The sequence below is a fragment of the Leopardus geoffroyi genome, chromosome A1 (assembly GCF_018350155.1).
Source record: "Leopardus geoffroyi isolate Oge1 chromosome A1, O.geoffroyi_Oge1_pat1.0, whole genome shotgun sequence".
NCBI classification, from domain to species: domain Eukaryota; kingdom Metazoa; phylum Chordata; class Mammalia; order Carnivora; family Felidae; genus Leopardus; species Leopardus geoffroyi.
The window spans coordinates 136,355,910-136,374,074 of record NC_059326.1 but is presented as its reverse complement, the minus strand read 5'-3'; the positions used below and the strand labels follow the sequence as shown (position 1 = coordinate 136,374,074).

Genomic DNA, 18,165 nt, shown 5'->3' with positions numbered 1-18,165 from the left:
AGTCGGTTAAGCGTCCGACTTCAGCTCAGGTCATGATCTCGCAGTTTGTGAGTTCGAGCCCCACATCTGTCTCTGCTGTCAGCACGGAGCCCATGTCAGATCCTCTGTCCCCCACTCTCTCTGCCCCTCCCCTGCTCAGGCTCCCTCTCAAAAAAATAAATAAAATGTTAAAAAAAAAAAAAGAATGGTTAAAATGGAAATTTCTAGGTTATATATATTTTGCCATAATAACAAAAATGTCTTAAATGTAATCTCAAGTTATCAACCATCCATGTTGATAATTATTCTCCTTTTTATCTGGTTAAGCTTGGTTGAGAGTGAGGAACTGACTGAGGTCCTCAGAGACTTCAACGCTCTGTTTAATCCACTGAGAAGTTACAACAGAGGCACCAAGGCATAAAGAGATGATTCAGAAAACAATTCTCTGGAAGCAAAATGTCAGCTGCTGTTAGCTCCATTATGTAAAAATACTTCTGTTTCTGCTTGCTTTGTTTTGGCTCTGATTTTCTTTCTTTCCATCACCTTGGATAAATCTCAGAAACTTCTATTTAAGCACTATCAGCACTTAGCCTAAAATGAGGTACAAGCAGAAGTTGAAATAAGGCACACCTTTATCTTGGCTGTGAACTGTACCTTAAAAAAATGTTTATGCAACCTAAAACTTAAGATTTTAAATGCATGCAAAGGTCTTGAAATGAATAGCTAGTTGCTCCATTTTGAAATCCTCTGAGGTAGCCTCACCCTATGAAGTGACTCTCAGCTTTAAATGCACGCTGGAATCATTTAAGGGAGCTTTAAAAATTATTGATGCCTGCATCCTAACCTGAAAGAGTCTTGGGGCACCTGGGTGGCTCCGTCAGTTGGGTGTCCGACTCTTGATTTTGGCTCAGGTCATGATCCGTGTTCAAAGCCTGGAGCCTGCTTGGGATCCTCTCTCTCTGCCCCTCCCCTACTTGTGCACTCTCTCTCTCTCTCAAAAAATAATAAATATACTTTAAAAAGATAACCTCAAAGAGTGTGATTTACTTATCTGGAGTCTGGTGAGGGTGTCAGGATTTTTTGTAAGCAAAGTTCCTCGGGTGATTCTAATGTTCAGCCTGGACCATGAATCAGGATTCAAGAAGTTAGAACAATTCATCCCATGCTGAAAATGAGGGAGAAAGAGAAATATACAATGACCTAACCAAAAATATACAAGGGTGATAGTATCACCAAAGCAGATGGATCTTAGAATCCTACCTAAGAACCCCTGATTTAAGCATTTTTAAAAATCTCTCCAGTTGATTCTAATGTGAAACTAATCAAGTCCCATCCTGTATTAAGAGACAAGGAAAGAGGCGCCTGGTTGGTTCAGTCGGTTAAGCACCTGACCTCAGCTCAGGTCATGATCTCACAGTTTGTGCATTTGAGCCCCGTGTCAGGCTCTGTGCTGACAGCTCAGATTTAAGAGACAAGGAAATTTTTTTTTTTTTTTTTTCAACGTTTATTTATTTTTGGGACAGAGAGAGACAGAGCATGAACGGGGGAGGGGCAGAGAGAGAGGGAGACACAGAATCGGAAACAGGCTCCAGGCTCTGAGCCATCAGCCCAGAGCCCGACGCGGGGCTCGAACTCACGGACCGCGAGATCGTGACCTGGCTGAAGTCGGACGCTTAACCGACTGCGCCACCCAGGCGCCCCAAGAGACAAGGAAATTTAAGAGACAAGGAAAGACCAGTCCAACATTAGACAAGTAGTTAGTACTACCCTCTGAAGAAGACCCCAAATCCCTTGATTCCAAGTTGAGCTCTATGTCCAGTAAGCAATTCTAGTTCTCTTACTGGGAATGCTGAATACATTCTACTATGGATTTAAATTATGACCCAGTTCGAACACTTTACAGTGCTCTGGTCTAGGAACTTGATCCTCTGGTTGTCTTTCCTAGATACCTCAGGGTGGATACAGAAGGTTGGAAGAAAGGCCACATCAAAATTAAGACAAAATGAAAATACCAATAGCTCCAAAATAAAAACAAGAACCTCATGAGTACTTGCCAACACCCACATAATAATAGCAACCTGTTAACGCTTCAAAAGAGATTATAGACAGTGTGTTTAGCATTCCTATGAGAAAAAGGCTACCCAACAGGTACCTAAAAAGCCTCTCAGTTCTTCCTTCTGGCTCTTGGAATGGCTGTTTTTAAATGATCTCCAATGGAAGATGGTCAGATTTTTTAGATTTCAATTAAAAGTAACCTAAAATCTTGCTCAGTGACACATTTTAGTGATCACAAGGTTGCAATAAATTGAGTTTCCCTTGTAGCAATTTTAATGCTTGATCCATTCTCATTGCAGTGAGAAGGCACATCCTTCCTGTGGATGCACTGCTTACTTTCAACATCCCACTGGGTTCATTTCTGAAAAGTCTTCTTTATTTTTAAAAAAATTTTTTTCAAAGTTTACAATTTTTTTAAATGTTTATTTTTGAGAGAGAGAGTGTGTGGCGGGGGCGGGGCGGGGGGGGGGGGGCGCGGTGCGCACGCACCAGTGAGGGAAGGGCAGAGACTGAGGGAGACACAGAATCCGAAGCAGGCTCCAGTCTCTGAGCTGTCACAGAGCCCAATGCAGGGCTCAAACTCATGAACCATGTGATCAATCATGACCTGAGCTGAAGTTAGTTGCTCAACTGACTGAGCCATCCAAAAAGCACCCCTGATTTACCCCAGTAAAGCTTTCATCAAAGTTGAAAACAGGAACTTATTTTAACCTTTGTCTTGCAGGACATGCTACCAGTTAGTATTTGCTGCTACAGCACTGGAGCTGACTCTGACAAGTTTTTTTAAAAAGATTGCTGGGGGTGGGGGGTGGCCTGGGGGGCTCAGTCGGTTGAGCGTGGTGTCCAACTTTGGCTTAGGTTATGATCTTGCATTCATGGGTTTGAGCCCCATGTTGGGCTCTGCACTGACAGCTCAGAGCCTTGAGCCTGCTTGGGATTCTGCATCTCTCTCTCTCTCTCTCTCTCTCTCTCTCTCTCTCTCTCTCAAAAATAAACAAACATTACAAAAAAAAAAAAATAAAAGAAATTGCTGCAAGAAAACAGGATGCCAGGATACTTCACACCCAGAGTATTAGTAACCAGAGTGGTGCCAGTGATACAGAGCAAGAACGAACGAACAGCCTCTGTCTGACAGGCCACTGGAACAACTCAGGGCTGGTTGTCTTCCACGTTCCTCCCTCTGCTCAAGAATCCAATGGCTTAAGTCAGCTTGGCCAGGCCTCAGTGAAGTGTCCGGCTCTCGGCTAGAGACCAGGGCTCTTTGCTTGACACTTGCCAAGACAGCACAGGAGAGGGGTAGTTCCCAAAGGAATATAACAGTGCAGTTACTAAAAGACAACGGAGGGGGACTGAGCAGGTGAAAATACCCTCCCAAGTCACTGACCTATGGCTACACAAGGAAGGGGCCATGCTGTACTTACTTGTGTACGTGTATGCACTTAGACACTTATTTCTGTTAACCGCTGTGTTTACTTTGTATTCTATCCCAAAGCCAGACACACAGCAAGCCTTCAGGGAATGTTTGTTCATTTGAATAAAATAAACTCTGACAAAGCTGAAGAATGCATCCTCTTGGCAGGTGATCTCCACCTCACTCTCACCAAGTCAGCTGGCACACACTTAGTGCAGGATAATAGTAATTAAAAAAAAGTTCTGAGCACACCCCCTTTTTCTTTTCCTCCAGCTTACTTCTAACAAGTAGATCTGCTCGCGTTTTCTCTTTAAATTCTCTCTTAAAGCCCCTCCTTCTAAGATCTTCCCCTGCCTCCAGTCCTCACCCCTCCCAGCCCACTTATCCCAATACTAGTAGAAGTAAAGGGGATCTAGGGAAGCAGAGAGAAAGCTTGAGCAACTGGAGAGAGAAAGAAAACAACTGCGGGATCAGAGAGACTGAGTTTGGTCCCCTCCCATCGTCCTCAAGTTCACATAATTCTTCTATAGCGCGACTAGGACTCAAGTGGCCTTCTCCCATCTTTTCCCAGTCCTTCCACAACAATGACACCACCCGCGCATTTATGCTAAGTCTTCACAACTTGTTACTAATGTCACATCGTTACCTAGACACAACTTTTAAAAATTAATGAAAACACCAGTTTCCTAAACAATTAAATTCTACTGGAGGTTACTTCAGCATCTGAAAGCACCAGAGTCATTACCGTGCCCAGCAATCCTTGCATCATAAATACACGTTTATAGAACAGAATTCAGCAATAGGTCCACAGACACCTGGATTCAACAACTTCACTTCTAAGAATTTATACTAATAATCACGGTTATGTAAAGAAACTGTAGGATATTTACTGCAGCATTAGCTATAATAGTGAGAAACCAGAAACAACCTAAGTATCCAACCATAGGGGAGTGGTTAAATCAAATAGGTGTCCATACAAGGTCGTATCAGGCAACATCACAATTACTGTAGGTGAAATATTACACGACATGGAAACATGTCAATACATGTATATTGCATTCAGAGAAAATGGAGATTACAGAATAACTTTTTTGTGAAAAGAAATTCCCACAGATAGAAAAAAAGAGAATAGTACAGTCTACAAAAAATCAGTAATAACAGCAGCTATCTCTGGGTGGTGAAATTAGAGAATTTTCACTTTCCTTACTGTCCCTAAATTTTCTACAAAAAACGGTACTGGATTTTAAATTACAAATAATTTTAAAACAAATGTTATTTTCAATTATCCTACAACATAAGAGTACGATAGAGCTATCAAAAAATGTAAAATACATTTCCTACAGAAACTTCTTGATATTAGCCCAACTATTCCAAAACTGTTACCTGTTCACTTAGTACAATCAACACTTGCTGAATTACACATTAAATTTCTACAGCTTACTTCTGACAAGTAGTTCTGATCGTTTTCTCTTCAGTCAGTTCTCTGTTAAATCACGAACTTCTAAGACTCTGTTCTCCCTCAGACACTTCTCTTCCTTAACATAAGGAGTACCAGAAACCTGTGATTTGGGTCACTTTTGTGAAAGAAAAAGCCACCAGACACATTGAAATGCTGGGTGCTACAGAAAGCAAAACTGCCCCTGCCGTGTGGTCAACTCTCCTCTTGAGTCAATTAAATGCCTCTCTAGAATGCTAACACAGAGGTGTTTGATATCATACTGAAGTCTGTACTGAGGTTACAAAGCAGGGCACCTGGGTGGCTCAGTTGGTTAAACATCTGACTTCAGCTCAGGTCATGACCTCACGGTTTCTGAGTTCAAGTCCCACATCGGGCTCTGTGCTGACAGCTTGGGAGACTGGAGCCTGCTTCAGATTCTGTGTCTCCCTCTCTCTCTCTCTCAAAGATAAGTGAACATTAAAAAAATAAAAATGTTACAAAGCAGGAGTGCCTGGGTGGCTCAGTCAGTTAAAGGTCCAACTTTGGCTCAGGTCATGATCTCACAGTTCATGAGTTTGAGCCCCATGTTGGACTCTGTGCTGGCAGGTCAGAGCGAGCCCGGAGACTGATTCGGATTCTGGGTCTCCCTCTCTATCTGCCCCTCCTTCACTTGCTGTCTCTCAAATACATAAACATTAGAAAAATTAAAGTTATTTTAAATAAATAAATAAAAGTTTACAAAGCAGGCAGGCAGCCTTTAGAAGCTGAAAAAGGCAAGGAAACGGATTTTCCCCTCAAAGTCTGCAGAGTGAAATGCAGCCCTGTGTCCATCTGGATTTTAAACTTTTTTTTTTTTTTAACGTTTATTTTTGAGAGACAGAGAGAGCGGGGGAGGGGCAGAGGGAGAGGAAGACAGAATCTGAGTCAGGCTCCAGGTTCTGAGCTGTCAGCACAGAGGCCGACGCCGGGCTCAAACCCACAGCTCTGAGATCATGACCTGAGCCGAAGTCAGACACTAAACCGACTGAGTCACTCAGGCGCCCCCTAGATTTTAAACTTCTGACCCCTGCAACTCTAACAGAATGAACTTGTATTGTTTTCAGCCACCAAAAAGTTACACAGTGGGTATCTGGAACAGTGGCTTGTAAGAAGTACCAAACCTGACAGGTAGCATCAGTACTCATTCCATGATAATGAACTACAGAGAGAGCAACCACAGGTCCCCCATCTGCTCATACCTATATGTCAGTGTGATGATTAGTATCTGGGCCTGTTTCCTCTCAAGCGTCCCAGAGTGGATCATCAATTAGCTTGATTGCAAACATCACTTGGAATGTACATTTGCCTAAACAGGTCGAAAGTGGAGAGAATTTTCATTTAGCTCCAAAAGCAACTTGATCCTTAACATTCTGATTTCAGATGCAAGAGAATTTGAGGCACATTAAACATAAAAAAATTATGTTCAGTGTTTTGTGGTCGACTTTTTGTCAAAACAATAAAAACCATCATTATTAGTGATTGTATTTAATTTCTAACATTTATAGAGAACTGTTAGAAATACCCAGAGGCCATGATTATCATGTTCCTGCTGTTTTTCTAAATACTGAATTTCAGAACCAATAATTAAAGGATTTGTAAGAACTGGCTTTGGCCAGAACAGTAAACAATCATCCTTCCAGAACACCAACAAACACATTTCAGAATTAACAAGGACTATGTGACCTCTCCCCAAAAAGATACATTTTTTTCACTAGCACATTCAACAATGCCTTCTGGCAGTGTAAAAAAAAGTTTGACAAATTCTAATTTCAATTTTTCCTTGAAAACTGAAAAATACTTTTGTCTCTTTTATTAAGTACACAGAGGGCTAATTTAGAGATTAATTAGCTGTAGATTTCTTAAAATTCTAAATTATTCATGTTATCCTAGCTGCTCTTATTTATAATAACTGAAATGTAGAAAACATTCTCCCTACAAAAAAAGTTATGTGAGGCAAACGTGTTAAGAAGTAATCACACTGTGGTAATCATTTCACAATTCACATGTATTAAATCATCATGTTGTACACCTTAAACTTACATGTTATATGTCAACTGCATCTCCGTAAAGCTGGGAAGGGGCAGACAAAAACTGCTGCTTGTTTTGGTAAAACTGTTATTTTTACTGGATAAACTATGCAATATATTTTAATTATCTTAAGCGTGGTGTGAGTGATGCCTGTGATTTTTTTGAGAGGCCAAAACACTCCTAAAAAGACCATCAATCTTTGACTTGTTGATGGTTCCTAGCAAAGAAACATTACCTATTCTCGATTAAGAAAAAATTTGTTGTCTTCTGACACAAACATAACTTTTAACTGAAAATATAATTCACTATTTTAAAATACTTACCGTGTTTCTTTCTTGGTTCGAAAACCAGCCCCAGAAGAGGGAGGCCAAGGGATGAGAGAAGTGGGCCAAGCCACGTTGGTAGGTGAGGGGATGTGCTCTGGGGGTGGTCAGCACCCATCACAATACCAGGGCGTCTCCACACCAACGTGCGGAGACGTTGTAAAGAAGTCTTGTTTATAAAGAGGCCTTAATTGGGTTCAGATGCTCTCAACAACACCTGTCTCTCAAGGCTGTGTTCTTGAAAGGACGGTCACTACAGGAACAGTACGCAGGGAGGGACGAATGTTCCAAGGAAAGGGGAGGGGTTGTGGAGCCTCCCGCTCTTGGGTCTGGTTAGCAGGTGAACCAGCAGTCAGTCACATCCTCTCAGGGACCTCCTCCAACATCCTTCTGAAAATGCAACCTACTTCCTTTTTTATTCTTTTAATGTTTATTTGTTTTTGAGAGTGAGAAAGAGACAAAGCATGAGTGGGGGAGGAGCAGAGAGAGAGGGAGACACAGAATTGGAGGCAGGCTCTAGGCTCTGAGCTGTCAGCACAGAGCCCGATGTGGGGCTCGAACTCATGAACTAAGAGATCATGACCTGAGCGAAGTCAGACACTCAACTGACTGAGCCACCTGGTGCCCCAAAAATGCAACCTACTTATCTTTACTTATTTAAAGTGCAAATTTATTTAAATAAGTCCAACACTTATCTTTACACATTTATCTTTACACAAAAAATTAAATTGACTTCTGATACACAAATGCTGCCTAAAATGAACATCACGCACAATGTTTGAAATATTAATTTTATTAGGAAACCATTTGATAGTTGTATTATATCATTTAATCAGTCACTTAATTTTAATGTGGCCTGAGGACATCAATTAAAATTTGGCTTTTTCAACCATTCAATAAACATGTGAGCATCTCCAAGTGCTAGGGAATGGAGATGCAGGCTAAACAGGAGATCCTTGCTCTCAGGGAGCTTACAGTCTAGCAGGAAGGCAATATTAAAGAAATATTTACGTTTCTCATAAATACCTAAGATAGAGAAAATGGTTGGTGCTTTTCAAGAGCAGATAGTGTCTAACCCAGCCCAGAGAAGTCATGGAGACAAAAGGTAAGTGCTTCAGAGAAAGTACAGGCAGAGGGAACATTAGGTGGTGGACCCTAAAGTGGGAAGGACTGTGTAGGTTCAAGGAGCTAGAAGTCTAGAACAGATGGAGCACCGTGTGTGGGAAAGAGTCAAGGAGATGAGACAGAAGAGGGGATGTGATGGTCACGATCATGGAGGGCATGAGGGGTCTAGTACTTCTACAGGGAACCCGTGAGACACTGAAGCAAGGGAGCAGCATGACCAGGTGTGCACTTAGAATGGTCATCCTACCTCACAGGGATGGAGACGCAAGACTAGCTAAGACTAGAAGCAGGTAGACCACTTCTAAGGCCTTTGGAAGTGAAAGACAAAGATAATGGGGAATTTAAGAGATAGTGAGGAGGCAAAATCAATTGACCCTGGTGCCTGAATCTGAGGTTCCTAAAAGACCACCAGTGCAGACATCCAGTAGACCCCTAAGATACACAGGTCTAGAGCTCAGGGAGAACAATGTCGACACAGGAATCATCTGCATTTAGATGGCTTCTGAAGCCATAAGAAGGGCTGATATGACCAAGAGAGAATAAACCTAACCATGAGTAACATACACATTTAAGAATGAGCAGGGGCGCCTGGGTGGCTCAGTCGGTTGAGTGTCCGACTTTGGCTCAGGTCATGATCTCACAGTTCGTGAGTTCGAGCCCCACTTCAGGCTCTGTGCTGACAGCTCAGAGTCTGGAGCCTGCTTCGGATTCTGTCTCCCTCTCTCTCTGCCCCTCCCATACTCGAGCGCTGTCTCTCAAAAACAAATAAAAACATTAAAAAACTAAAAAACTAAAAAAAAAAAAAAAAAAAAGAATGAGCAGAGTGCCAGAGGAGGGGAGCGAGGGCATGGGGAGTTACTATTTAATAACAGCGTTCTGTTTGGAATGATGAAAAGTTCTGGAGATGGATGGTGGTGACGGTAGCACAACCATGTGAATGGACTTAAGGCCACAGAACTGTACACCGAAAAGTGGTTAAAACAATACATTTTATGTTCTGTGTATTTTACCACAGTTTTTTAAAAAAGAACAAGGGGATACTTTCATGTTTTGCTAATGAAAAATCAGGACAAATAGTAAAGGGAGTAGGAGAGAAATCACTAGAGGAACAGGGGCAGGGCAAGGGAGACAGACCAAGAAGGGCCAAAGAGGTTGGCAGAAAACCTAAAGTTCCGATCTAGAAGCTAAGGCCAGCACTGCGGGGAGGAAGTGTTCAAGTGCACTGAATGCTTCAGAGAATTCAGTCAGATAAAGTCAGAAAAGAACCCACTGGTTTCAGCAACATGGAGGTAAACCTTGGAGAGGGTACTGGCAGGGGAAGGCAATGAGGAGAAGGATGGAGAGAGAATGGGTAGAAAAGAGAGACCCAAATGCAGACAACAAGTGTGACTATTAAGGGAAGGAGTAGTGGCTAAAAAGTCGAGTAATTGATGCTTTTAAAAATTGTGTGTGTTAAAATATCATCATGTGTAATCAGCAAAACAATCATTTCAGAGGAAAAATGACTTTCTGTTAATAATCTCAAACATACCTTGAGTGTATAGGTTATGGGACTTTCATGCTACTTGTGGGTTAGAAAGGATAACTTAAGTTATTCTCTTCATTTTATGGGTGGTAAAGCTGAGCCACAGAAAAGTTTCTCGAAGAAAATAGACAAGGAATTGAAGTTTATCAAATAAATATCTTCACTGATTTCTGTTTAATGTAGAAAAGTATCATGCACTGTGTTAAAACAATTTTACCATAATAGCCACATGTTGGAAAAGTCTAAAATTTTAAGGCTACTGGTATGTCAATTTTGATACATATCCGATGGAAGATGCTTCACACTCCAGTTACATCCTCAAGATGCTGAAGTCAGTCTTCTGGATTGGTGCATTGAGGGCTGCACTAATACTGAGACCCAGGACCAGTCTGGTGTCCACGGGATCAATAATCCCATCATCCCACAGCCTGATAAAAGAACAAAGCAAAAGTTATTAGGAATCTACCACCAAACTACCATTTATATAATTTATGCCCAGAAATGCTGAGGTTTTTCTTCAGGTACCATGGGGATCTACCAATGAGTTTCTGGGTACTACATTCTCACAACTGAAACTACATTCTTCCCAAAGAAAAATGACAGGACTTTGATCCCAGGCCCTCAAAGAATGTCAGAGTGAGCTATGGTTTGGGGAACTGCTTCCAGAAACCACAAAATAATCCTTGATTTTCAAATACTTTTACTTATTTCAGGAAAATGTTTCCTGTTCTTCTGCCCACATAAATATACAAGTTGATGTGTTCCTGTTAATAATATGGAGAGACACATGAACCCAGGTAATGATCTCAAACCAAAGTCTCTACTGGAAAAAGTGTACTCCCCCAAATTCCCAAACTTTTAAGAAACTACAAAAACGACTGAATAAACTTCACTATTTTATTAAAGTATCTTCAATGTAAGTTCTTTGTCTTTTGCTACAATAGGAAAGTAATAGCTTTAAGCTGCTTTCAAAAGAAACTCTGAAGTACAAATCTGCTTTTTCACTGACAACCTCTGTTTTACAAAAAAGATGAATGAGAAATACTGTTTTTTAAAGGTCATTAGTAGGTGGCTGTTTGGCTTTCTTTAAACAAACTGCTTTCAGTATCTAGACAATAGCATCAATTATTAAACCATACTTAGATCGACAGACCATGAATCAAATCTTTGCTCATAAAACATTCATAATGGGGACCCTGAAGTAGCAACAGCCAGTAAGAAGAGGCCACTCCTGTCATGTGTAACCAGGTCAGTTGATTACACCCCCTTCTGACGCCAACAGAAGAATAACGCAGCAAGCACAGCGAAGCCAGGCCTGCTTTGTGATGGTCATTAACAAGAGTGCTCCAGGTAAAAGGCCCTAATCAAATGCCTGAAAAAGTTTTGATTATAAAAAGAACTGAGCAGAAGAAACTGGCATGCTGCACACGTAACAATGAAGGACTGAGAGAAACACAGAACATCATTATCCGCGGTAGCAGATAATGAAAGAGGTCTCTGAAAAGACAGAGCCAACCATGGTAGAGCCAAAACAGACCGCACAAGTTTACTGGTAGGATGAGATTCATGAAATCCAAGGAAGGTGCCATGAACTGGCTTGAAAATCCTTTCATCTTGTAAAGAAAACTGCTGACTCCATGCCACCAAGTGTTTTAACAGAAAGGCCTAAGCATCTATGAATTAACAACAACAACAAAAAAACACCTTAGTGTTTTTTGATATTTGTTTCCAGAGATAAATACATCTGGGCCATTTGCTCCCCTGCCCTGAATACAGCCTATTAAAATAATAATACTAATGTAAGTATGAAAACAATAAACGATTCAGTCTTTCTCAAGAGATGACTTAGCCAGGGCTAAAAAACAAATGAATGGCTCACACGAGATACGTTATTTTTCAAAGTTTAATATTTCAACTGTCCTTGTGCATTTCACTCAAAATCTGATGTAGAAACAAAAACAAACAAGAAACTGTATGTGAGCCAATTGCACCAAGAAGCATAAAATACCTAGGAATAAACCTAACCAAAGATGTAAAAGATCTGTATGCTGAAAACTATAGAAAGCTTATGCAGGAAATTGAAGAAGATATAAAGAAACTGGAAAACATTCTGTGCTCACGGGTTGGAAGAATAAATATTGTCAAAATGTCAATACTACCCAAAGCTATCTAACACATTCAATGCAATCCCAATCAAAATTGCACCAGCATTCTTCTCGAAGCTAGAACAAACAATCCTAAAATTCATATGGAACCACAAAAGGCCCCGAATAGCCAAAGGAATTTTGAAGAAGACCAAAGCAGGAGGCATCACAATCCCAGACTTTAGCCTCTACTACAAAGCTGTAATCATCAAGACAGCATGGTATTGGCACAAAAACAGACACATAGACCAATGGAATAGAATAGAAACCCCAGAACTAGACCCACAAAAGTATGGCCAACTCATCTTTGACAAAGCAGGAAAGAACATCCAATGGAAAAAAGACAGTCTCTAACAAATGGTGCTGGGAGAACTGGACAGCAACATGCAGAAGGTTGAAACTAGACCACTTTCTCACACCATTCACAAAAATAAACTCAAAATGGATAAAGGACCTGAATGTGAGACAGGAAACCATCAAAACCCTAGAGGAGAAAATAGGAAAAGACCTCTGTGACCTTAGCTGTAGCAATTTCTTACTCGACACATCCCCAAAGGCAAGGGAATTAAAAGCAAAAGTGAATTACTGGGACCTTATGAAGATAAAAAGCTTCTGCACAGCAAAGGAAACAATCAACAAAACTAAAAGGCAACCAACGGAACGGGAAAAGATATTTGCAAATGACATATCGGACAAAGGGCTAGTATCCAAAATCTATAAAGAGCTCACCAAACTCCACACCCGAAAAACAAATAATCCAGTGAAGAAATGGGCAGAAAACATGAATAGACACTTCTCTCAAGAAGACATCCAGGTGGCCAGCAGGCACATGAAAAGATGCTCAACGTCGCTCCTCATCAGGGAAATACAAATCAAAACCACACTCAGATATCACCTCACGCCAGTCAGAGTGGCCAAAATGAACAAATCAGGAGACTACAGATGCTGGAAAGGATGTGGAGAAACGGGAACCCTCTTGCACTGTTGGTGGGAATGCAAATTGGTGCAGCCGCTCTGGAAAACAGTGTGGAGGTTCCTCCAAAAATTAAAAATAGACCTACCCTATGACCCAGCAGTAGCACTGCTAGGAATTTACCCAAGGGATACAGGAGTGCTGATGCAGAGGGGCACTTGTACCCCAATGTTTATAGCAGCACTCTCAACAACAGCCCAATTATGGAAAGAGCCTAAATGTCCATCAACTGATGAATGGATAAAGAAATTGTGGTTTATATACACAATGGAATACTACGTGGCAATGAGAAAGAATGAAATATGGCCTTTTGTAGCAACATGGATGGAACTGGAGAGGGTTATGCTAAGTGAAATAAGCCATATAGAGAAAGACAGATACCATATGTGTTTACTCTTATGTGGATCCTGAGAAACTTAACAGGAACCGATGGGGGAGGAGAAGGGAAAAAAAAAAAAAAAAAAGAGGTTAGAGTGGGAGAGAGCCAAAGCATAAGAGACCCTTAAAAACTGAGAACAAACTGTGGGCTGATGGGGGTGGGAGGGAGGAGAGGGTGGGTGATGGGTATTGAGGAGGGCACCTGTTGGGATGAGCACTGGGTGTTGTATGGAAACCAATTTGACAATAAATTTCATATATTAAAAAAAAAAAAAACAAACTGTATGTGAGCTTACCATTTACTCTTTTCTCTTAAACCTTTTTTTAGGGTTTTCTATTTCCTCTTTGCTTCTACTGGCTACTATCTAAGTCTGTTTAAGTGATGGTAACAAGAACATGTTTATGTCTCAAAGACTATAAAATATTTTCATTTTAATTTAATGAATCAATGACCCACAACAAAATAGCCCTGCAAATCGGCTTACAAAAATACATATTAACAAGAAGAGAAATAGGCTTTTTAAAAATGCCAAATGGTACCATTTTCATTTCGAAAGTAATTATATGCTCTTGAAAATAAGTATGTTCGGCCTCTGTACCCAAAGTGCCAGGAGCAGTACCCGCCACAAAAGATGTGCTGATGACTGAAACGGATTCTAATTTTTTTCTTTTCTCCTTCCTCTCCAGTTTGCCTTCCCCAGTAAATGACACAAATCACACCATAACCTAATTTTAAAAGACACACATAGTTATTTTCTTTATTCCATATGCCCAAGGGATAAAAGGAAGATATGAAGCTTAGATTATTCTTCAGAATGAAGAACATTAAAGTTGCTGAAAACAGAGGTCTGAATGCACACACAGCAGCAAGTCTGCAGCCCGGGCAGGCCACGATGATTTATGACCTCATTAAAGGCTGTAAGAAACAAACAGAACCAAGAGTTGCAATGGTGTGTGAGGTGATTACTTGGTTCTGACACGCAGACCCTGGCTGTGAGTAATCACCTCCTCAGTGCATAAGCACACTCGTTATCAAGTGCCAAAACGTGTTCAACAGTTCAACCAAAGTCATCTTTAAAATAGGAGTAAAAACAAAATAAAGACAGGGGCATGGCAGGAATGCACGTATTTAAGCGAAAACTATAAAAGAATGAATTCCTGAAAATGATACAGCCAGGATTATAACTCTTAACTTTTTAGCCCCTGCAGGCCGAGACACCTCATTTAGAAGTGGAAGAAGGAAGGGGGCGCCTGGGTGGCTCAGTCGGTTAAGTGCCGACTTCGGCTCAGGTCATGATCTTGCAGTTCACAGTGAGTTGAAGTCCTGTGTCAGGTCTGTGCTGACAGCTTAGAGCCTGGAGACTGCCTCTGATCCTGTGTCTCTCCTCTCTCTCTGCCCCTTCCCTTTTCATGTGTTCTCTATCTCTCTCTCAAAAATAAAATAAACACTAAAAAAAAGGCGTGGGGGGGGGTGGTGGTGGTGGTGGAAAGAATGGTGGAGAGTTGTGGAATCAGACCAATGGTAATGGTCCATAGCCCAGCCTGGGAGAAGGGGTGGGATTTCCGCAGCAGGTACTCCCATTATAGAGACAATAATACAAAATTATGTGCGGCCAAAAGTTGTTTTCTGGTTCCTACAAAGGCCAGACCAACCCAACTGCCTGTATCTCTGTAAAGCTGCTGCCCTTACAGCCCCGATGCACCCACCAGGAGGTATCAGAAGGTAGTTTTTCCCTGGCTCCCACCTTGCACTGGAATAGTAAGGGTTTCCTTCCTCTTCAAACTTCTTAATGATTGGCTCTTTTAAAGCTGCTTCATCCGCACTGGAGAACTGAAAGAAAAGGGACCATGAATGAATCCACTGTACTAAAGCAACAGATCCACTCAAGAGAACCTCAAGAAAAAAGGGGTGACCGTTTCTTGAGTAATAATGTCACAACCACCATCTGCACAGTGACATATATAGATGACAAGTGATACTTTAGCACACATGATCTCACCTGAGACATGAGTGCCAAACTGGTCCACCATTACATCTCCCTTGTCAGAGACAACTTCCTGAGGCGGTTTAGTGTAAGGTTCAAAACCAAGGGGATCGCAGGGCACCTGAGTGGCTCAGTTGGTTGAGTATCTAACTCTTGATTTTGGCTCAGGTTGTGATTTCATGGTTTGTGAGATCGAGCCCTGCAATGTGCTCCACGCTGACAGTGCGGATCCTGCTTGGGATTCTCTCTCTCTCTTTGTCCCTCCCCTGCCCTCCCCGCCCCTCAAAATAAGTAAATAAACTTCAAAAACAAAAACAAACCCAAGAGGATAGAGTATTCTAGCAGGGCCTAACAACGGATGTGAATTACACAAAATGTAACAAAAGGGCAATTTTACATTTAGCAGCTTCTGTTGGACATGGACCAGTAGGAGATTGTTGTGGGTTTTTTTGTTTTTTTTTTTTTGTTTGTTTTTTGAAACAGAGAGTGGTGGGTATGGGCAGAGAGAAGGGGAGAGAATCCCAAGGAAGCTCCACACTGTCGGCACAGAGCCCAGAGTGGGACTCCATCTCACGACCATGAGATCAGGACCTCAGCCGAAATCAAGACTCGTATGCTTAATCAACCAAGCCACCCAGGTGTCCCATAGGGAATTTTCATTCAAAATAGCCAAATTTAAAACAATTTTAAAGTTTAAATGGGTGAAATATCAACCACCACTTGAATAAACCCAAATAGCTGAGAGATATTTTCCTCTAATTAAAAATTTAATGGCTTGCCCACCAGTATTGCCAGAAACAAGCGATAATTAATTCAGTTGCAAAAATCTTTATGCAAACCAATTTTGAAACCCTGGAAAGTGTTTTCAACTTAAAAAGTATTTCACACCAAAACAAATGACTTATTTCAAATAAATCCAACCTTCTTTTATGTACTTTCATAGTTTAGTATCACTTATATGTCAAGAATTTGGGGAGAGAACCACTAAAATCCTATACTTTCATACATAAGAATAAATGAATTCATATATTTGTATATCAATCAAAGAACAACTGTTTAATAAAAGACTACCATACTGGGCTAGGGTTAAAGATAGGTCTTTAAAATATCAGGTAGAATTTCACACCTCTGATGCCTAACACACAAACACACAACAAACACAAGAGTAAACCTCTCATTTCACTTGGATACTCATCAGTACGGAAATGAATAGGAAACTTCAGTTTAAGTCTGCAGAATTCCTGCTGCTTGCAAAAGACAACTGAGGATGTGAAGCATGAGTAGGATGCATTCAGGGAGGCAGGAGCCACCCCTCATGCTTATCTTATCCCCATTCCACAAGCTAGGCAGTTGACCAGATGATCCTAACTGGCAGGAATGAGAACCTTAGAAGGCAGGGCCTCCTCCATGTTATGCCCTGTTATGATAAAACAGGTCACGTAAACAGTTCCAAGAACATGCATCAATCATTTTAAGGTTCGGGGCTTATGCAAAGTAGTAGTATAACTAATAAAAATTAATGCACAACTTCAGAAGAATCTCTGAGACACAAACAAAAGAATCCATTTTCACAACAACTGCTTGCAAAGAAGAATTTGCCTTAATAAATTATTCTGTTGTTCACTCAACCCTCAGATTATAAGCTGTCCGCCCCCAGACTGTCAGCTACTCAAGGGGCAAGAACCTCACATTTTCTCCAAGTCATGTAAACCTTCTAAGGTGCTTGGGCACTCTGTACCCTGTGGAGTACTCAATCAGTACCTTTTGTGTGATGTTGCTGTTAAGGCCTAAAAAACAATCGCTTAAAAGTACCTACTATTAACATTTAGAAAACTAAAAGCAGCCACTTGCTGACTTGCCTTTCATCAAGCTTCCAGTGACCTTTCCATTTTTCATTTATATGTGCACAGTATAATAATGTTACTCAATTCTCAATTAAAGGACCGGGCCCTCCCACTCAAGGACAATCTAAGACAGAAACTGGAAAAAACAAAGTTCTGCTGCTTTAGGTCATAAAATCAAAGAAGTAAATCGCATTTATTTAAATCTCACTAACTGCAAATGACTAAGAACCTAAGATCCTTATGCCTCAGACCAGTGTCTGAGTTTCTCGAGTATTTTCTCGGAAATTCTGAAAAATTACAACAAGCAACCTCCAATAAAGTAGCTCTAACAAGAGAGATAGAGCATATGGAAGTCCAAATTGCTGACAGTCAGCATCTTCTAAGTGAAGCCAGGCCCTAACCCGCGAACACTGAGGAGTTCTGGGTACGCTGCTCCTTGGCTCAGCCAAACCCAGAGACACAGAAAAAACAGCATTTACTTGTTTCCCTTCACGTGCTCTTTGGTCCTTTGCTACTGTGGCCAACACATTGGCTGCCTGCTCTCCTCCCATCACTGAGACACGAGCGTTTGGCCACAGGTAGAGGAATCTTGGGCTGTAAGGGGGGGAAGAAAAATGATCAAATTAATTCACTGTACAACACAGAGGTTTTCACAGGCCTGTGATTACCTCCTAAATTAGTGGTTCTTCATTCCAGCTGTGTATTCCAAGGGCATTGTTTTTAAAAAATCACGTTTGGAACCTACCCCAGACGAATCTCCAGAGGTGTGTACTGAGTGTAGTTGGGTTTTTAAGTTCTCCACATGATTCTGATGTCTGTTTTGATAAATTTTATTTGTCCATTTCATGTCAACTTATTGGGCATAAAAATATTCAAAATATCCCCTTATGACCTGTGCTTATGTCCTGTTTTCCATTC

The 18,165-nt window shown here is 41.1% G+C and overlaps 1 protein-coding gene across 2 annotated transcripts in view; it reads right to left on the bottom strand.

Moving 5' to 3' along the window:
* Positions 1–8,052: 8,052 nt before the first annotated feature.
* The window catches only part of MCCC2 (methylcrotonyl-CoA carboxylase subunit 2), a 72,023-nt gene continuing 61,910 nt past the window's right edge, over positions 8,053–18,165 (bottom strand). For both annotated transcript variants that reach the window (XM_045446537.1, XM_045446547.1), the window contains 3 exons: positions 17,727–17,841; positions 15,164–15,249; positions 8,053–10,351 (listed from right to left, as the gene is read on the bottom strand). In XM_045446537.1, coding sequence (XP_045302493.1) covers positions 10,234–10,351; positions 15,164–15,249; positions 17,727–17,841 — 319 coding nt within the window. In that variant the 3' untranslated portion in view covers positions 8,053–10,233. The remainder of the gene's footprint in view (positions 10,352–15,163; positions 15,250–17,726; positions 17,842–18,165) is intronic.